The sequence below is a fragment of the Cherax quadricarinatus genome, chromosome 86 (assembly GCF_038502225.1).
Source record: "Cherax quadricarinatus isolate ZL_2023a chromosome 86, ASM3850222v1, whole genome shotgun sequence".
In the NCBI taxonomy this organism is placed as follows: domain Eukaryota; kingdom Metazoa; phylum Arthropoda; class Malacostraca; order Decapoda; family Parastacidae; genus Cherax; species Cherax quadricarinatus.
This window is the reverse complement of record NC_091377.1, coordinates 11,815,110-11,833,022: the sequence shown is the minus strand read 5'-3', so window position 1 is coordinate 11,833,022 and position 17,913 is coordinate 11,815,110. Positions and strand designations below refer to the sequence as shown.

The window sequence follows — 17,913 nt, the reverse complement described above, 5'->3', positions numbered from 1 at the left end:
GGATGTTGCATCGTCTGCCAAGTCTTTTGCTTTCGTAGAGAGTGATTTTCGTGTGCAAGTTTGGTACTAGTCCCTCTAGGATTTTCCAGGTGTATATAATCATGTATCTCTCCCGCTTGCATTCCAGGGAATACAGGTTTAGGAACCTCAAGCGCTCCCAGTAATTGAGGTGTTTTATCTGTTATGCGCACCGTGAGAGTTCTCTGTACATTTTCTAGGTCAGTAATTTCACCTGCCTTGAAAGGTGCTGTTAGTGTGCAGCAATATTCCAGGCTTTGTCTATAAACCTCAAGCAGGTGAGGATATTGAAATGGTCCTCCTTTGGACAAATGATGGCTTATCTCTCAATAAAAAAATTGCACCAAAACTGCAAAATAACAAAAAAAAGTTCACAAGATGCACATCAAAAGCTCAAGATGTTTACTGCACACGAGTCAGTGAGTGTGTGACCTGAGCCGTTTGCATTGTCACTCAACAACCAAGAGAACATATGAAAACCAAGACTTTTTTTTTTCTCGAATTCCTCATTCGAAAATCGATTTGTTCGACAGATAATGCAGTCGACAACCGAGGTTCTACTGCATAGTGTCACTTAACCCCTTCAGGGTCCAAGGCCCAAATTTGAAGTGGTGCCCCAGTGTCCAAGAATTTTCAAAAAAAAAATTTGTTATTTTTTCTTATGAAATGGTAGAGAATCTTTTTGTGAAGGTAATAAAACAAAAAGTACGAAATTTGATGGAAAATTGACGAAATTATGCTCTCGCGAATTTTGATGTGTCAGCGATATTTACGAATTGGCGATTTTGCCGACTTTGACTCCCATTTTAGGCCAATTACATTATTCCAGTTAACCAAATTCTTGAGCACAAGAAATCGCCAAGTCAACTGTTTCAACTACAAATTAAAGTGATCGGAAATTGTTAATTTGGCCAATTTAACACAAAGTTCAAAATATTCCAATTTCAAAATAGGGTCCAGAATAAACAATGTAGGTATTCCTGGAACTAAACTAACATTTCCTCTGTTCATTAGTTACGTTTTGAGGCTTTACAAATAAATTCCATTTTTATTTTTTATTCACATAATGAATTTTTATTCACACCAAAAAATAGAAGATTTACTGTTATGCAATACTGTAATAATTGTACAGATATCATCACCATATTTGTGAATGCATATTAGACCCACCAGCTGACGTGTATTAGATGTGTGAGGTCGTTTATTTACTCTTGAATATCGGCAAAAATTTAACATTTCTGCTACTTTGAGCTCAGTTTCAAGCCATTTCCAGTGCTAAAACCAATCAAAATTATCTCTATTTCTGTAACATGTCTTCCATTCTATCAAATGAGACCAAGAAATCGCAAATACAACTATAAAAAACATACGAAAAAACACTGCAAAGTCACTGTTTTAATCGAAAAATCATGATTTCAGTTTTTCTCTCTCATTATACACAGTGTGCTGCAGGATCTGTTTTATGTGGTGCACACATACCACATAGATGTATTCTCTCATATCTAGGCCCAAATGTACCACTCACAGTTTATCAGAGTGAGCTGAGCTCATGACGTAGATCTACGGTTTGGACCCTGAACGTAAAGCCGTAGATCTACGGGACAGACCCTGAAAGGGTTAATATGCGCTTTTACTTCATCTGTGTTCTGTTCCGTGCTTTCCTTTGATTGAATCTGATTGCCTCCAATGTATCCAGCCACTGTGGCCCCAACAGGTTTAGTGCTCGGCATATGAACGTAAAAGTAATTCTGTTTATATATTACGTATATTTAACCCTTAAACTGCCCAAATGTAGATCTACTTTTGTACCACTAGCGCTCCGAACATAGATCTACCTTCAAATTTGGCACAGTTGGCCTGAGATGCCTGGTCAGTATAGAATGGGTCTTAATGCTTGGTGTGTGCAGTATTAAAAGAATCAGGAACCACTTAGTCCTTGTGGGAGCACCAGCTAGAGCAAATAGTGTGGCAAACACTGGGGATTCACTGATGGCGTGTCGTATTAACACTCCCCTTATAAGAGGAAAGTGATGTTGACCCAAAGTTTAGTGGCTTTGAGATGGATGTGGCCACAAGTGGGTGAGGATATATCAAAAACCTCGATAATAACCCATGTGGAACATTTGTGCAACATCCTTTCATTTCTGATACCACTGGTAGTGTCATCCTGCCAGAATGTCCTATAACCTATGCCCTAAAAAAAAGAGAAACGATTCTGGAACATGTGTAATACGTGTTTGGCAGGCCGAATGGCTGGGTGGCTGGCTGGCCAGGTGACTGATTGACTTTGGCTGTCTCTGTCTGCCTGTCTCTCTCTCTGTCTCTACCTCACAGGTAAACATAAATAGTTATTATACATAGTGTAAATTATCTAGGATAACCCAAAAAATCCAAAGTGCTATACTGTGCTTGTAGATATAAGGCATAATAAGCATGACTGGCAAGTAATATGCATTTTCACTTGTTCAGGAATCAGACGTGACGACTCTGCATCATGTGTAATCCCTGTTAGTTCATGAGTGGCTCTGTGAGACAGAGAGACAAGCAGACAGAGAGACAGGAAGACACACACACAGGCAGAGAGAAAGATAAGCAGAGACAGAGATAAAGAGAGAGAGCTAGACAGACAAACAGATAGACATGTTTATATGTAACAGTGAAGACAAACAAAGCCAAGGCAGTGCACTATCATCAAGTGTCACTCACTGCTGCACTGTCAGCAATGGAGTGACACTCGTCTTACACAGTGTTGCTTCAAGGAGTTTCATATATACTCCAGCATTTCTAAATGTTGCTGGGACCTATAAATACTATGTATATATTTCTAGATAATAGTAGGTTACCAAAGCAGGTGAAAATATTCACATGTCAGTGTGTTTATGACTATTTGAGTACCTAATGTTAGTGTCAGAACAAACATTGGCTATGAAATCACAAGAACTACTAAAATTTGTAATTATCAGAACAAAAAAAATTATATAAATTAAAAAAGAAAAAAAGGTATATTGGCAACACTTCTGCAAGCTGCAGGACTCCATGTTGCCATCAGGTGAGCAACCAGTGCCAACTTCGGGCAGGTGAGCATCCAGTACCAACTTCGCGGTCTTATATCTTGGCAAGTACTGATCCTAAATTTTTTTTTTGGGGTTTTATTACACAGAAAATTGCCCTCTTTAGTTAAAAAAAAAAAAAAAAGATTTTTGGAGTGCTGGCAATGAAAACATAGGTCTGTGTTTGGACAATTTAAGGGTTAATATGATTCGGGAGATCATTATCCCCATGACCCATTCTCAGAAATTGAAAGGAAATACTAATGGACTAAGAACCACTGTATTGTGAAACATGCAGGAAAGTATAGCTAAGTTTATTTTCCAAGAAAATATGTTTGCATTATGAAAACTGGTTTACAGTGCTTGTACCATACATGGAAAAGCCCATAGTTATACAAAGCTCAGGTATATTGAAACTAGAACTTGTAACTACTACTTGACAATGAATAGAGTTTGATTAATTTAAAGTTAGATTATTTTAATGCTGAGTTTAAAGTAGCTAAGTTTTCTGAAAATTAGATTCTTAAATGCATTGATCATTCTAAGTAAGAAAACTTTTACTAAAACATCAATGCTAATAACTGACAGTAACAAAACAGCATAGACAATTTGAGCAAGAAAATTTTTGATAGAAATATAGTGGAGACAAGTGCATGATTTTTTAATGCTGATTGAAATCTGGATAAGCAGATTACAATAGATGTATTTTGCATTTAAATTCAATGTTCATAAAATTGCAGTGAGTTAAGTACAGATTTTTTTTTTTTAAGTATTTTTGAAGCAGTTGACAGAGTAAACTTTTAAAAGCATCTTGTAGTGAGCTCCATATTTTTGGGTCTGTTTATTGAATTTATTAATTTATTTTATTTAATTTGTTAATTTATCTAATTTATTTTAAATCATGACACTATCGGCCATTTTAATTTTGGGGGCCGTGACAGTAAAAGGGCTTATGAGATTTTTATTCCAGGTCGCAGATGATCACCCAGGAGGACTACGAAGTCATCATGGCAGTTGAAGTGCCCGGTCAGAACCGACAAATTCTTCTCAACTCTCGTCGTCTTCAGGTGGCTCGAACCTTCATGAACCTCTTGGGTCATATTAGCAAGGACCAGACCATTCAGTACATCCTCATTCTGGTTGATGACATACTCTCTGTGAGTGTGAAATTTGTTTGTGCTGTAGGTTGTATGTTTCAGATAAATATTTTGTTCAATCTCTTCAATTTTTCGTGTTTAAATAAACGAAAGCCAACTCCACAAGCCATAGGTTAATAAATGGCATGTTTTTAATTTTTTAGCCCTTTCACTGCATCATACATTGCCTGGTTGTTTCCCAGGTTCTTAAGGTATGCATTTCAATTCAAAGACAAGGATTATGATTTTATTTTAGGAACATGGCTGTTCACTCTCTGGTATACTCGTAAATTTTTTTTTTTTTTGTAAAATAAATAAATGTGAATTTTTTTTTCTGAATTTTGTATTGTAAGGTATAGGAATTATAATTGGATTTTTTCTTGGTTTTCATCCATCAACTCCATATAATTTTTTTTTTTTTATGTGACCATTTATTGCATGTGCGGCAAGTTCATTTTTTCAGTAAATGTTAGTCAGAGAATGTAGAATTTGCTGTCTCCAGACAAATCTCTATGTTGTATATGTTATTGAATTCACTTTATTATCATGGGCCAGGAATACCTCTTAACCCTTTGAGGGTTTCGGACGTTCTAGTACGGCTTACGACCCAGGGTTTTTGACGTTCTAGTACACCTAAATTCTAGCGCCCTCAAATCTAGTGGGAGAAAGCTGGTAGGCCTCCATATGAAAGAATGGGTCTATGTGGTCAGTGTGCATGGTATAAAAAAAATCCTGCAGCACACAGTGCATGAGAAAAAAAAAATTTGACTTTTTTTTAAATAAAACAGCGACTTTGCAGTGTATTTTCGTATGGTATTTATTGTTGTATTCTAGTTTTCTTGGTCTCATTTTATAGAATGGAAGGCATATCATAGAAATTGAGATGCTTTTGACTGGTTTTACAATGAAAAGTACCTTGAAATTGAGCTCAAAGTAGCAGAAATGTTCGATTTTTACCAAAGTTCAAAAGTAAACAAATCATGCCAAGCGTCCAATACACGTCAACTGGTGAGTCTAATATTCCATTGCAAGTGCGCCAATATGATTCATACCATTTTTTACACTAATGCAGTAGTCTGCATAACAGTAAATCTTCTATTTTTTGTGAGAATAAAAATTCAAAGTGGAAAGCAAAAGAATGTAAGTGGGGCCTTGAGACGTGACTAATGAACTGAGGAAATGTCATTTTAGTGCCAGGAATGTATTTCTTGTTTGTTCAGGACCCTATTCGGAAATTGGCATCTTTTGAAATTTGTGTGAAATTGGCAAAATTGCTAAATTCTGACCACTGTACTTGATAGTTGAAATTAGTAAATGGGTGGTTTCTTGCACTCAATCAATAGAAAAAATGCAGTTCTAGCGAAATATTCATGTTTTTTGTCAACTAGTACAGTGGAACTGGCCGAAAATTGGGCTCAAAGTGGGCAAAATCGCCGATCCATAAACATCGCCGAGACGGCTAACTTCGCGAGAGCATAATTCTGTAAGTTTTCCATCAAATTTCATATTTTTGGTGTCATTATGATCGGGAAAAGATTCTCTATCTTTTCATAAGAATTTTTTTTTTTTTTTAAATTTGGCCGACCCTGAGAACGAATCTCGGAGAGGGCCTGTCGACCCTCAAAGGGTTAACACCCAAAATGAGGGACACCTGTTCAATGACATTGGCATGTCATGTATATGAAAAAAATCGTATTAAATTTTGTTCTTAAATAGCAGTGGTGTGTTTGATTTATGATTTTTTTTATAAATTTAGTCACACCTTGCATACAGTATTTTGAATGAGGAATATTACTGGACAGAATGTTTATTACTGCAGATTTATTTTTATGTTCTTTTCTAATTGTAAGATGTTCTATTTCATTTAATTTCAGGAAGAAAAATCCCGTGTAGAAATTTTTAAAGAGTGTGCACGAAAAAACCGTGAAAGCATGTGGAGCCCTTTCCTCAATTTGCTGACCCGACCGGATACGTTCATTATCAATATGACTGCTCGCATCATTGCCAAGTTGGCCTGTTGGTCCCGTGAGCCAATGGATGGTTCAGACCTCACTTTCTACCTGACCTGGTTAAAGGATCAGCTTCGCACACCTGTAAGTTTGTTCTCCAGTGTTATTTTTGGTTGTATTTAACTCTTTCATTGGCTGTGCTGCTGTATAGTCCTTGTGGCTTAGCACTTCTTTTTGATTATAATAATAATAATTGGCTGTGCTGTAGGATGACGGCTAAGAGATCACTGTCCATGCTGTGCTGTAGTACTACGCCATGAGTTCATCTCACTCAGATAAGCTGTGAGTAGTAAATTTAGGCCTAGATATGAGAAAATGGGTCCATGTGGTAAGTGTGCACTATATAAAAAAATCCTGCATCATGTAGTGCATAATGAGAAAAAAAACTGCAACTGTTTTTGGTTTAAAACAGATTAGGCAGTGTATTTTCATATGGTTTTTATGGTTATATTCTCAGTTTCTTGATCTCATTTTATAGAATGGAAGAAATATTACAGAAATAGAGATTATTTTGATTGTTTTCAGGATTTAAAGTAGTTTGAAATTGAGCTCAGAAATGTTCGATTTTTGCCGATATTCAAGAGTAAACAAATCACATCACCGATCCAATACACATCTAACTAGTCAATATAATACATGTTCATGAATGTGCTGATATTATTTATACAATTAATACAGTGTTGCATAACAGTAAATCCTCTATTTTTGTGTGTGAATAAAAATTTGTTGTGTGAATAAAGAAAATCAAAATGGAATTCATGTGTAAAGCCCAGGAACGTAACTAATGAACAGAAAATGTTATTTTAGTGCCAGGAATGCCTGCATTGCATTTTGAAATTGCAATATTTGGAAATTTGTGTGAAATTGGCCAAATTACCAATTTCTGATCACTTTACTGGGTAGCTGAAATAGTTGATTGGGAGATTTCTTGTGCTCAGTCAATAAAATGGAAGACACAGTAGTGAAATAGCTAAGAATTTGGTCGACTGGAACAATGTAATTGGTCTAAATTAGGATTCAGAGTGGGCATAATCACCGATGCATAAATATCACTGACAGTAAAATTCGCAAAAGCTTAATTTTGTGAATTTTCCATCAAATTTCTTACTTTTTATTTTATTATCTTCAGAAAACAATTCTCTACCATTTCATACGAAAAAATATTTTTTTTTTTTTAAATTCTTGGACAGTGTGGACAAGTTTTGGATAGGGGGGTCTGGACATTGAAAGGGTTAAAGGAATTTATTCTAATACTTTTAAGACTTCCAGCAAGCGTGCATGAGCGTGTTAGATAGGAGTGAATGGAGACGAATGGTACTTGGGACCTGACGATCTGTTGGAGTGTGAGCAGGGTAATATTTAGTGAAGGGATTCAGGGAAACCATTTATTTTCATATGGTCGGACTTGAGTCCTGGAAATGGGAAGTACAATGCCTGCACTTTAAAGGAGGGGTTTGGGATATTGGCAGTTTGGAGGAATATGTTGTGTATCTTTATACGTATACGTATGCTTCTAAACTGTTGTATTCTGAGCACCTCTGCAAAAACAGTGATAATGTGTGAGTGTGGTGAAAGTGTTGAATGATGATGAAAGTATTTTCTTTTTGGGGATTTTCTTTCTTTTTTGGGTCACCCTGCCTCGGTGGGAGACGGCCAACTTGTTGAAAAAAAAAAAAATTTTAAGTTGCCTTACTGCATAGTTGACTCCTCCTCCCCCCCTCAATTTTTAGTAACCTTTATGCTCTGGTAGGGATTGAGTGATTTTTGCCTAGCAGTAATGGTACCCCTTCTCTGGAAGGGGTACCACTCTTCCCACTGGATACTTTGCCTGTTGAGAATCCAGCATTTCCTTCAGTACAAACAGTGGAAATATTTCCTCTCGTCTAAATTTGGTGTTACAGCTGATAACGTGGATCGAATCATAGATATTGATTATGGAATGTGAAAAATGTTTCTGAATAGGTTTTGCTTTCTTAGTGATTACGATTTAAGTAATATGAAGAGAGAATTGGTCACAATAGTAGGTGATAAATTTGATAATAAATTTTATGAAATGAAATTAAAGTACAGGTAGTTTAACATGGAGAATTGTTCCATAGAGTAAGCAGAAAACAAATTTAATGGATGGAATTGTTGCTGTTTGATGGGTACAGTAACTTGTATTGTGATGTGTTTGTTTGGATCACTTATACTTTAGTGGGAGATGACCAGTGTGTTTAAAAAAAAAAATTACAGAGCTGGGCTTTTAGTGTCCTGGCTTCAGTGTGTAATCTGTTTTGTAATTCCTTGTGGTTATAGTGCATGCTGCTTCTTGCATTCTCTTCTAGTGTTGTACCACAGTCTTTTGAACCAAGGGCTGTAACTAGCTGTATTTTTCTTAATCACATTTTGGATTGGAGTGAACCTCATTGTGGCCTCCATCATATTGTGATATTCCATCATATGGTGTATTAACTTAACATTGCATTTAGATTGAGTATAAGAATTAAAGTAAGTATAATATTCACAGAATAATGAGTACATGCAGTCAGTGGGGCGGTGTCTGCAGATGATGCTGAGAGTGGAGGAGTATCGCACCATTTTCTACCAGCTAGATGGTGTGGTTACTATCGTACAGGTTAGATTCTGCACCTGAATTTCTTTTATCTAGTAGCATATATAAACTCAATTCCTTTGGATGCAGGCAGCATCAAACATTTCCATAAAATCTATAATGCTAATTAATTGGATTATAATGCAGCATAATTTGCTTAAGTTGCAAGAAAAGGAGAGTGTATCTAAGCTGGAATAAGTGTATTTCCAAAAAGTAGAAGAGGAAATGGTTCGTCAGGTTTCTACTTTTAAGGTAGTAGTGTGTGTTGCAATGTTAAAAGTTATAGTAGTAAAGTTTGTCCAAATAAAATATGCCTTAATATATTTTGTGTCCCCTTTTCCTAAATTAATTGTATGTACAGTATTGCAGTTACATTTACTTTTATTACTTTAGTTTTTATACATGTATACCTGAGAATAGTGGTACCCAAGTGGTGTTCGGTTACCAAGGTCATTACTCAGAGGGCTGAAGAGGGGTTGTTGATGTGGTTTGAACAATTAGAGAGGATGGAGTAAAATAGGATGCACAGGAGAGAGTATAATTCTGGGGTGGAGGGAAAAGAGGGTAATGAGTCATCCATGGAAACATTTGAGGAATGGGATAAAGGTGGTTTTGTGTATGACATTCAATAGATACGTGGGAGCGCGTTACATAGGAATGGAGGCAAGTTTGTTTTTATGATCTGATGTGTCGGTGTGTGAGCAAATTATAAATGCATTTGATTAAAAATTATGACAAGATAAATAAAAAAATATTTTTCTTTTATTAGCCAAGTTGTTGCCTAATAAATAAATAAATAAAATAATAACCTTGGATGACAGTAACATTAATCTGAAGGATTTCTATGTGCTGTGTTATTTTGCTTATTAATTACCTTACAGTTTTTACATTAAAAATACTATATACATTATGTCCATAAGAAATTAACTTTTGATAACAAACTGTTAAATATACATTTGCAGTTTAACCCTTAAACTGCCCAAAGCATAGATCTACGTTGACGTGCGTAGCGCTCCTACCTTGATTTTCTCCATTTGAAAGCATATAAAATCGGACGTAGATTTACGTTCGGAGCACTCCGCACGTCAACGTAGATCTACGTTTGGACAGTTTAAGGGTTAATAACAGTAAAATGTGTGTTTAACTTTTTAGTACTAAATCTTAATTATAGAGCTCTAGCTGGTTTGTATATTTGAAGTTCTCACCACAGATTTATCCATTTTCTCTTATTTCCAATTTTTATTGATCCAAGGACAGATCCATTGACCACTCTTAATTTGGCAAGATGTTGCACATCCTCATTATTGGTTACAGAAGAAAATTTGATACATTTATTCATATAATTCTGATTTGATTTTCATTTTATTTTTTGTGAGCATTGAATATCATCTTCATCTTCATTTACATTCTTCTCTGAATTGTTAAAACCTATGTGGACAATGTTCGCATGTGGTATCCTAGGTCCATAGTATCTCATAGCATATCATTATCCCTGTTTCTTTTGAATTGGGGTGTCTTGATGTTGGTGAAGGACTCTTGATCCAACATATTGGAGCTCTAGTTGATAAAGACACTAGCAGCAATTGAAAACTTTATACAGATGACATTTTTGCCTACAAAACAGGCTTTAAGTCAGTAAGACTTGATAAAGCCTGCTGCACAGGTGGAGTGTCATCTTAATAAAGTTTCCAGTTGCTGATTGTGAGTCATCACTGATATTCCCACATCATCAACTATTAAAAATTGAGCTATCCTTCTCATGTGTGGAGCAAACATGATTGTCTACCATTTACAAGACAAGGTATAGCCCAAAGGGTTAAGCACTACCCATGACTAATAATAATGAAAAGAGTCACCATAAAGAATAAAAAGGCACAATGCCGTGACTGGAATGATACACAAGTAACCTGCACATCTGAGAATGAAATATATGACCACATTTGACTAGTTTATGGTCCTACTTGAACTGAAACATTGTCATAAATTTCATTTTCTTATGTACGGGTTATTTATGTAAGTGTCACTGTGCTACCATCTTTTGTTTTCATTTATTCCTTGTGTATACAGATAGTCAAATTGAAATATAATGTAGTGAAATAAAGAAGTGTTGAGCTTTTCTAGTAACCTGAATTTCAAACCAACAGGTGCTGAGCACGGGCAAACTCAACTTCCAGATTCAGTATCAGCTGACTTTCTGCCTTTGGGTTTTGACATTCAACAATGCCATTGCTGAGAAAATGAATAAGTAAGCTTCACCTTTGTGTCTGGAACTATACAAAGACAGCTAGAGATATGTACTCATAACATGAGTAACAGAAGTTACACTAGTAAAATGTTTGAATCTTTCAGTCTGTGGGTGAACACTGCCTTCTTAATAGTAATAGTAATAATAATAAAAAAATTATTTCTTTTCTGCAGCATACATGTAGTACGTTGGTAGACAGCAACCGCCCAGGGAGGTACTGCCGTCCTGCCAAGTGAGTGTAAAACGAAAGCCTGTAATTGTTTTACATGATGGTAGGATTGCTGGTGTTTTTTTTTTTTTGTCTCATAAACATGCAAGATTTCAGGTACGTCTTACTACTACTACTTACACTTGGGTCAAGCTACACATACATGTACAAGCATATATTTACACACCCCTCTGGGTTTTCTGCTATTTTCTTTCTAGCTCTTGTTCTTGTTTATTTCCTCTTACCTCCATGGGGAAGTGAAACAGAATTCTTCCTCCGTAAGCCATGCGTGTTGTAAGAGGCGACTAAAATGCCAGGAGCAAGGGGCTGGTAACCCCTTCTGTACAAATTACTAAATTTAAATAGAGAAACTTTAGATTTTCTTTTTGGGCCCCCCTGCCTTGGTGGGATACGACTGGTTTTGTTGAAAGAAAGTAAGTTTATGTATACACACTCATCTGAATTTTTTCTTTTTTCTTAGCAAGTCGGCCGTCTCCCACTGAGGCAGGGTGATCCAAAAAGAAAGAAAATTCCGAAAAAGAAAATACTTTCATCATCATTCAACACTTTCACCTCACTCACACATAATCACTGTTATTGTAGAGGTGCTCAGAATACAACAGTTTAGAAGCTTATACGTAATAAAGATACAAAACATATCCCTCCAAACTGCCAAAATCCCAAACCCCTCCTTTGAAGTGCAGGCATTGTACTTCCCATTTCCAGGACTCAAGTCTGGCTGTATAAAAATAACTGGTTTCCCTGAATCCCTTGACTAAATATTACCCTGCTCACACTCCAACAGCTCGTCAGGTCCCAAATACTATTCGTCTCCATTCACTCCTATCTAACACGCTCACGCACGCTTACTGGAATATAAATGTATTAATTCAAGGATTATGCCGAGTAAAATAAGGGTTGGATGTGAAAATTGGGTTATAGTAAGCATTTATGCACCTGGAGAAGAGAGAAGTGTAGAGGAGAGAGAGAGATTTTGGGAAATGTTGAGCGAGTGCATGGGGAGTTTTGAACCAAGTGTGAGAGTACTTGTGGTTGGGGATTTCAATGCTGAAGTGGGTAAAAATGTTGTGGAGGGAGTAGTAGGTAAATATGGGGTGCCAGGGGTAAATGAAAATGGGGGACCTTTAATTGAGCTATGTGTAGAAAGAGGTTTGGTATTAAATAATACATATTTTATGAAAAAGAGGATAAATAAATATACAAGGTATGATATAGCACATAATGAAAGTAGTTTGTTAGATTATGTATTGGTGGATAAAAGGTTGATGGGTAGGCTCCAGGATGTACATGTTTATAGAGGGGCAACTGATATATCGGATCATTATTTAGTTGTAGCTACAGTTACAGTAAGAGGTAGATGGGACAAGAGGAAAATGGCAACAACAAGTAAGAGAGAGGTGAAAGTGTATAAACTAAGGGAGGAGGAAGTTAGGGTAAGATATAAGCACTAGCTGAAAGATGGGATAGTGCAAGTATGAGTAGTGGGGGTGGGGTTGAAGAGGCTTGGAATAGTTTTAAAATTGCAGTATTAGAATGTGGGGCAGAAATTTGTGGCTATAGGAGGGTGGGTGCAGGAGGAAAGAGGAGTGATTGGTGGAATGATGAAGTAAAGGGTGTGATAAAAGAGAAAAAGGTAGCTTATGAGAGGTTTTTACAAAGCAGAAGTGTTATAAGAAGAGCAGAGTATATGGAGAGTAAGAGAATGGTGAAGAGAGTGGTGAGAGAGTTCAAAAGGAGAGCAGATGGTAGTGGGAGAGGCACTCTTCAGAAATTTTGATTAAAATAAGAAAAAATTTTGGAGTGAGATAAACAAGTTAAGAAAGCCTAGAGAACGAATGGATTTGTCAGTTAAAAACAGAGTAGGGGAGTTAGTAGATGGGGAGCAGGAGATATTGGGTAGATGGCGGGAATATTTTGAGGAACTTTTAAATGTCGATGAAGAAAGGGAGGCAGTAATTTTATGCACTGGACAGGGAGGTATAACATCTTTTAGGAGTGAAGAAGAGCAGGATGAGAGTGTGAGGGAGGTGCATGATGCATTACGTAGAATGAAAGGGGGTAAAGCAGCTGAAACTGACAGGATCTTGACAGAAATGTTAAAAGCAGGAGGGGATATAGTGTTGGAGTGGTTGGTATTTTTGTTTAATAACTGTATGAAAGAGGGGAAGGTACTTAGGGATTGGCAGAGAGCATGTATAATTCCTTTATATAAAGGGAAGGGAGACAAAAGAGATTGTAAAAATTATAGGGGAACAAGTTTACTGAGTATACCAGGTAAAGTGTATGGTAGGATTATTATTGAAAGAATTAGAGGTAAGACAGAGAGTAGGATTGCAGTTGAGCAAGGAGGCTTTAGTGTAGGTAGGGGATGTGTAGATTAAGTGTTTACATTGAAGCATATATGTGAACAGTATTTAGATAAAGGTAGGGAAGATTTCATTGCATTTATGAATTTAGAAAAGGCATATGATAGAGTAGATAGGAGAGCAATGTGGCAGATGCTGCAAGTATATGGAATAAATGCTATAAAGAGTTTTTATGAGGATAGTGTGGCACAGGTTTGGGTGTGTAGAAGAGAGGGAGATTACTTCCCTGTAAAAGTAGGTCTTAGGCAGGGATGTGTAATGTCACCATTGTTGTTTAATATATTTATAGATGGTATTGTAAAATAAGTAAATGCTAGGATGTTGGGGAGAGGGGTGGGATTAAATTATGGTGAATCAAATAGAAAAAGGGATTTGACACAGTTACTTTTTGCTGATGATACTGTGCTTATGGGAGATTCTAAAGAAAAGTTTCAAAGGTTAGCAGACAAGTTTGGGAGGGTGTGTGAAGGTAGAAAGTTGAAAGTGAACATAGCTAAGAGTGAAGTGATTAGTGGTTTCAAATGATTTAGGTAAAGAAAAATTTAATATCACATTGGAGAGAGGGAGTATGGAAGAAGTGAATGTTTTCAGATATTTGGGAGTTGACGTGTCAGCGGATGGATTTATGAAGGATGAGGTTAACCATAGAATTGATGAAGGAAAAAAGGCGAGTGGTACATTGAGGTATTCGTGGAGACAAATAACGTTATCTATGGAGGGAAAGAAGGGAATGTATGAAAGTATAATGGTACCAACACGCTTACATGTGAAGCTTGGGTTGTAAATGCTGCAGCAAGGAGGCGGTTGGAGGCAATGGAGATGTCCTGTCTAAGGACAATGTGTGGTGTAAATATTATGCAGAAAATTCGGAGTGTGGAAATTAGGAGAAGGTGTGGAGTTAATAAGAGTATTAGTCAGAGGGCTGAAGAGGGGTTGCTGAGGTGGTTTGGTCATTTAGAGAGAATGGATCAAAGTAGAATGACATGGAGAGTGTATAAATATGTAGGGGAAGCAAGGCAGGGTAGGTGTCGTCCTCGAAAAGGTTGGAGGGAGGGGGTAAAGGAGGTTTTGTGGGCAAGGAGCTTGGACTTCCAGCAAGCTTGTGTGAGCGTGTTAGATAGGAGTGAATGGAGTCTAATGGTATTTGGGACCTGACAAGCTGTTTGGAGTGTGAGCAGGATAATATTTAGTGAAGGGATTCAGGGGAACTGGTTATTTTTATATAGCTGGACTTGAGTACTGGAAATGAGAAGTACAATGCCTGCACTTTAAAGGAGGAGTTTGGGATATTGGCAGTTTGGAGGGATATGTTATATATCTTTATATATGCTTCTAAACTGTTGTATCTGGGCGCCTCTGCAAAAACAGTGATTATGAATGAGTGAGGTGAAAGTGTTGAATGATGATTAAAGTATTTTCTTTTTGGGGATATTCTTTCTTTTTGGGTTACTCTGCCTTGGTGGGAGATGGTTGACTTGTTAAAAAAAAAAAAAAGTGACAGAGCTGATATTAGTGTCATATTGAAGGACTATCTTGTCCTGTTTCCCAACACAGTTCCTAACATACACCAGAAACAGACCTCTCTGGAACACTTTTTTGAGCAACAGGGGTCCAGTAACTCTCAAGCTGGTCCTAGTGGCATTAAAAAAAAAAAAAAGGGAAGTAACCAAGGATAAAGACTTGGTACTTGAAGTCTTTATGGAAGGGGATTTCCCTTTCAAACAGTTGTAAACTCTTCTATCTTCTCCCCTCCTCCCATCTTCCTTACATCACCATGTCTGCAATAAAGGTAAGTGTGATGTTATTATTGCTTTATTCTTCATGTATCATTGTTTTCTGTGTAGTTTATTATATATTTCTTGTAGAAAACATTTTTTTTAATACTTGTGGGTGTCTGAAATGGATTAATTGGATTTCCATTATTTCTTATGGGGAAAATTAATTTGGAATTCGTAAGATTCGGGTTTAGTCACTCTCTCTGGAATGGATTAATTACAAGAACCTGGGGTCCACTGTATTTCCTTTTTTTTTTTTTTTTTTTTTTTTTTTTTTGTGTCTGCGTAAAATTTAGTTGCCTAACTTGAGCATATTTTTCTTCTTAGGTACAGTGTAATCCCCACACTAGCAGACATCTTAAGTGAGAGCATTAAAGAGAAAGTTACTCGCATTGTATTAGCAGTCTTCAGGAACCTCATTGAGAAGCCTGAGGACCCTTCTATTGCTCGAGAGAATTGCATTCAGATGGTTCAGTGTAAGGTGAGACTTTATCGGTGCTTCCTAGAAGCTGTAGATTAAGATGTGTTTGGTTTCTAGAGGAAATAAGTATATAATAATGAATTGTAACATATTTGTATTTCTAGGACTGGAACAGATTGAAATTAATATTTTTGAAATCATCTAAGAATGTCATGCAACATTAGTACGTACATTATTTACAATAAAAGAATTTAGACATATGAATAGATGCATCTCCATGGGGAAGTGGAACAGAATTCTTCCTCTGTAAGCCATACGTGTCATAAGAGGCGACTAAAATGCCGAGAGCAAGGGGCTAGTAACCCCTTTTGTATAAATTACTAAATTTAAAAAGAGAAACTCGTGTTTTTCCTTTTTAAGGTCACCCTGCCTCAGTGGGATATGACTCATGAAATCGTAATGACAGTTGCAAGCAGACCATACCACGGGTGGGATATGGCTGGTTTGTTGAAGAAAAAAATGTAGGTGTATGAGTGAGAGGAGGTTGGATTAGGGTGGGATGTACACTTGGGTGAGTAGGGTTATCAAGGCTTGTTCCTCAAGTAGCACTGAAAATGAATTAGGCAGATATCTTTGTTAGTGAGTTTGAGTTTGAGAAGGATCTGCCTTGTATGGACCAGCAGTGTTCTTTCTTATGTTTTAATGTTATGTGAAAAATGTAAAACTGTAATGGTTTAAATGTAAATGTAAAACTTTAAATGTAAATGTAAAACTGCGATAGCTCTGTTGACTCATTCTAGGTAGTTTCTTCTCAGACTCAACCCTTCTCACTTGTACTTTTTTATGGCTCCCCAATTTATTAGCTTCCATGACTAATTGCGGATTATTAAACCCTACTTTCCTGTATTCTTTTAAATTTTTTTTTTTTTTTTTTTTTTTTTTTTTTTTTTTTTTTTTTTACACCGGCCATTTCCCACCGAGGCAGGGTGACCCAAAAAGAAAGAACGAACTTTCATCATCATTCAACACTTACCATCATTCAACACTTTCACCATCATTCATACATAATCATTATCTTTGCAGAGGTGCTCACATACAACAGTTTAGCTGTCACTCCAAACTACCAATACAAAATATTACCCTGTTCACTCTCCAACAGCTCATCAGGTCTCAAAAACCATTCATCTCCATTCGCTCCTATCTAACATACCCACGCATGCTTGCTGGAAGTCTAAGCCCTTTCCCCACAAAACCTCCCTTACTCCCTCCCTCCGATCTTTCTTAGGACAACCCCTACCCCATCTTCCTTTCCCTACAGATTTATACAGTCTCCAAGTCATTTTACTTTGTTCCATTCTCTCTAAATGACCAAACCACTTTAACAACCCCCTCTTCAGCTCTCTGAATAATACTTTAAGTAACTCCACACCTCCTGACTTCCATACTGTGAATTATGCATAATATTTTCACCACACATTGTCCTTATACATGACATCTCCACTGCCTCCAGCCTCCTCATTCCTGTAGCATTTACAACCCATGTTTCACACCCATATAAAAGTGTTGGTACCACTATACTCTCATACATTCCCTTCTTTGCCTCCATGAATAACGTCTTTTTGTCTCCACAGATACCTCAGTGCACCAGTCACCTTTTTTCCTTAATCAGTTCTATCGTTAATCTCATCCTTCATAAACTCATCTGTTGACAAGTCAACTCCCAAATATCTGAACACATTCGCTTCCATACTCTGTCCCTCCAGTGTGATATCCAATTTTTCTTTATCTAAATTGTTTGATACCCTCATCACTTTACTCTTATCGATGTTCACTTTAATCTTTCTACCTTTACACACCCTGAATTTATCTAACCTAAATCTATTGTTTTTCATACATATTTTGTTACATACTTTGGTCATATTGCCCCTCATTCTGTCTTTCAAGACTGTAGGTTTAGTTCTCTGTCTATCTTTGTATGTATAATTCTTTTACAGTGGATTAATTTTGTCATCTTCTCTGTATGTTCTTGAATACATTTCTATTCATTCTGTAATATATTTAGGCACTACTG

The 17,913-nt window shown here is 36.7% G+C and overlaps 1 protein-coding gene across 3 annotated transcripts in view; it reads left to right on the top strand.

Annotated features, from left to right (window-relative positions):
• The window catches only part of VhaSFD (V-type proton ATPase subunit VhaSFD), a 111,373-nt gene that overhangs the window by 36,558 nt on the left and 56,902 nt on the right, over positions 1–17,913 (top strand). For all 3 annotated transcript variants that reach the window (XM_070103642.1, XM_070103643.1, XM_070103641.1), the window contains 5 exons: positions 4,039–4,225; positions 6,079–6,297; positions 8,723–8,830; positions 10,951–11,051; positions 15,749–15,902. In XM_070103642.1, coding sequence (XP_069959743.1) covers positions 4,039–4,225; positions 6,079–6,297; positions 8,723–8,830; positions 10,951–11,051; positions 15,749–15,902 — 769 coding nt within the window. The remainder of the gene's footprint in view (positions 1–4,038; positions 4,226–6,078; positions 6,298–8,722; positions 8,831–10,950; positions 11,052–15,748; positions 15,903–17,913) is intronic.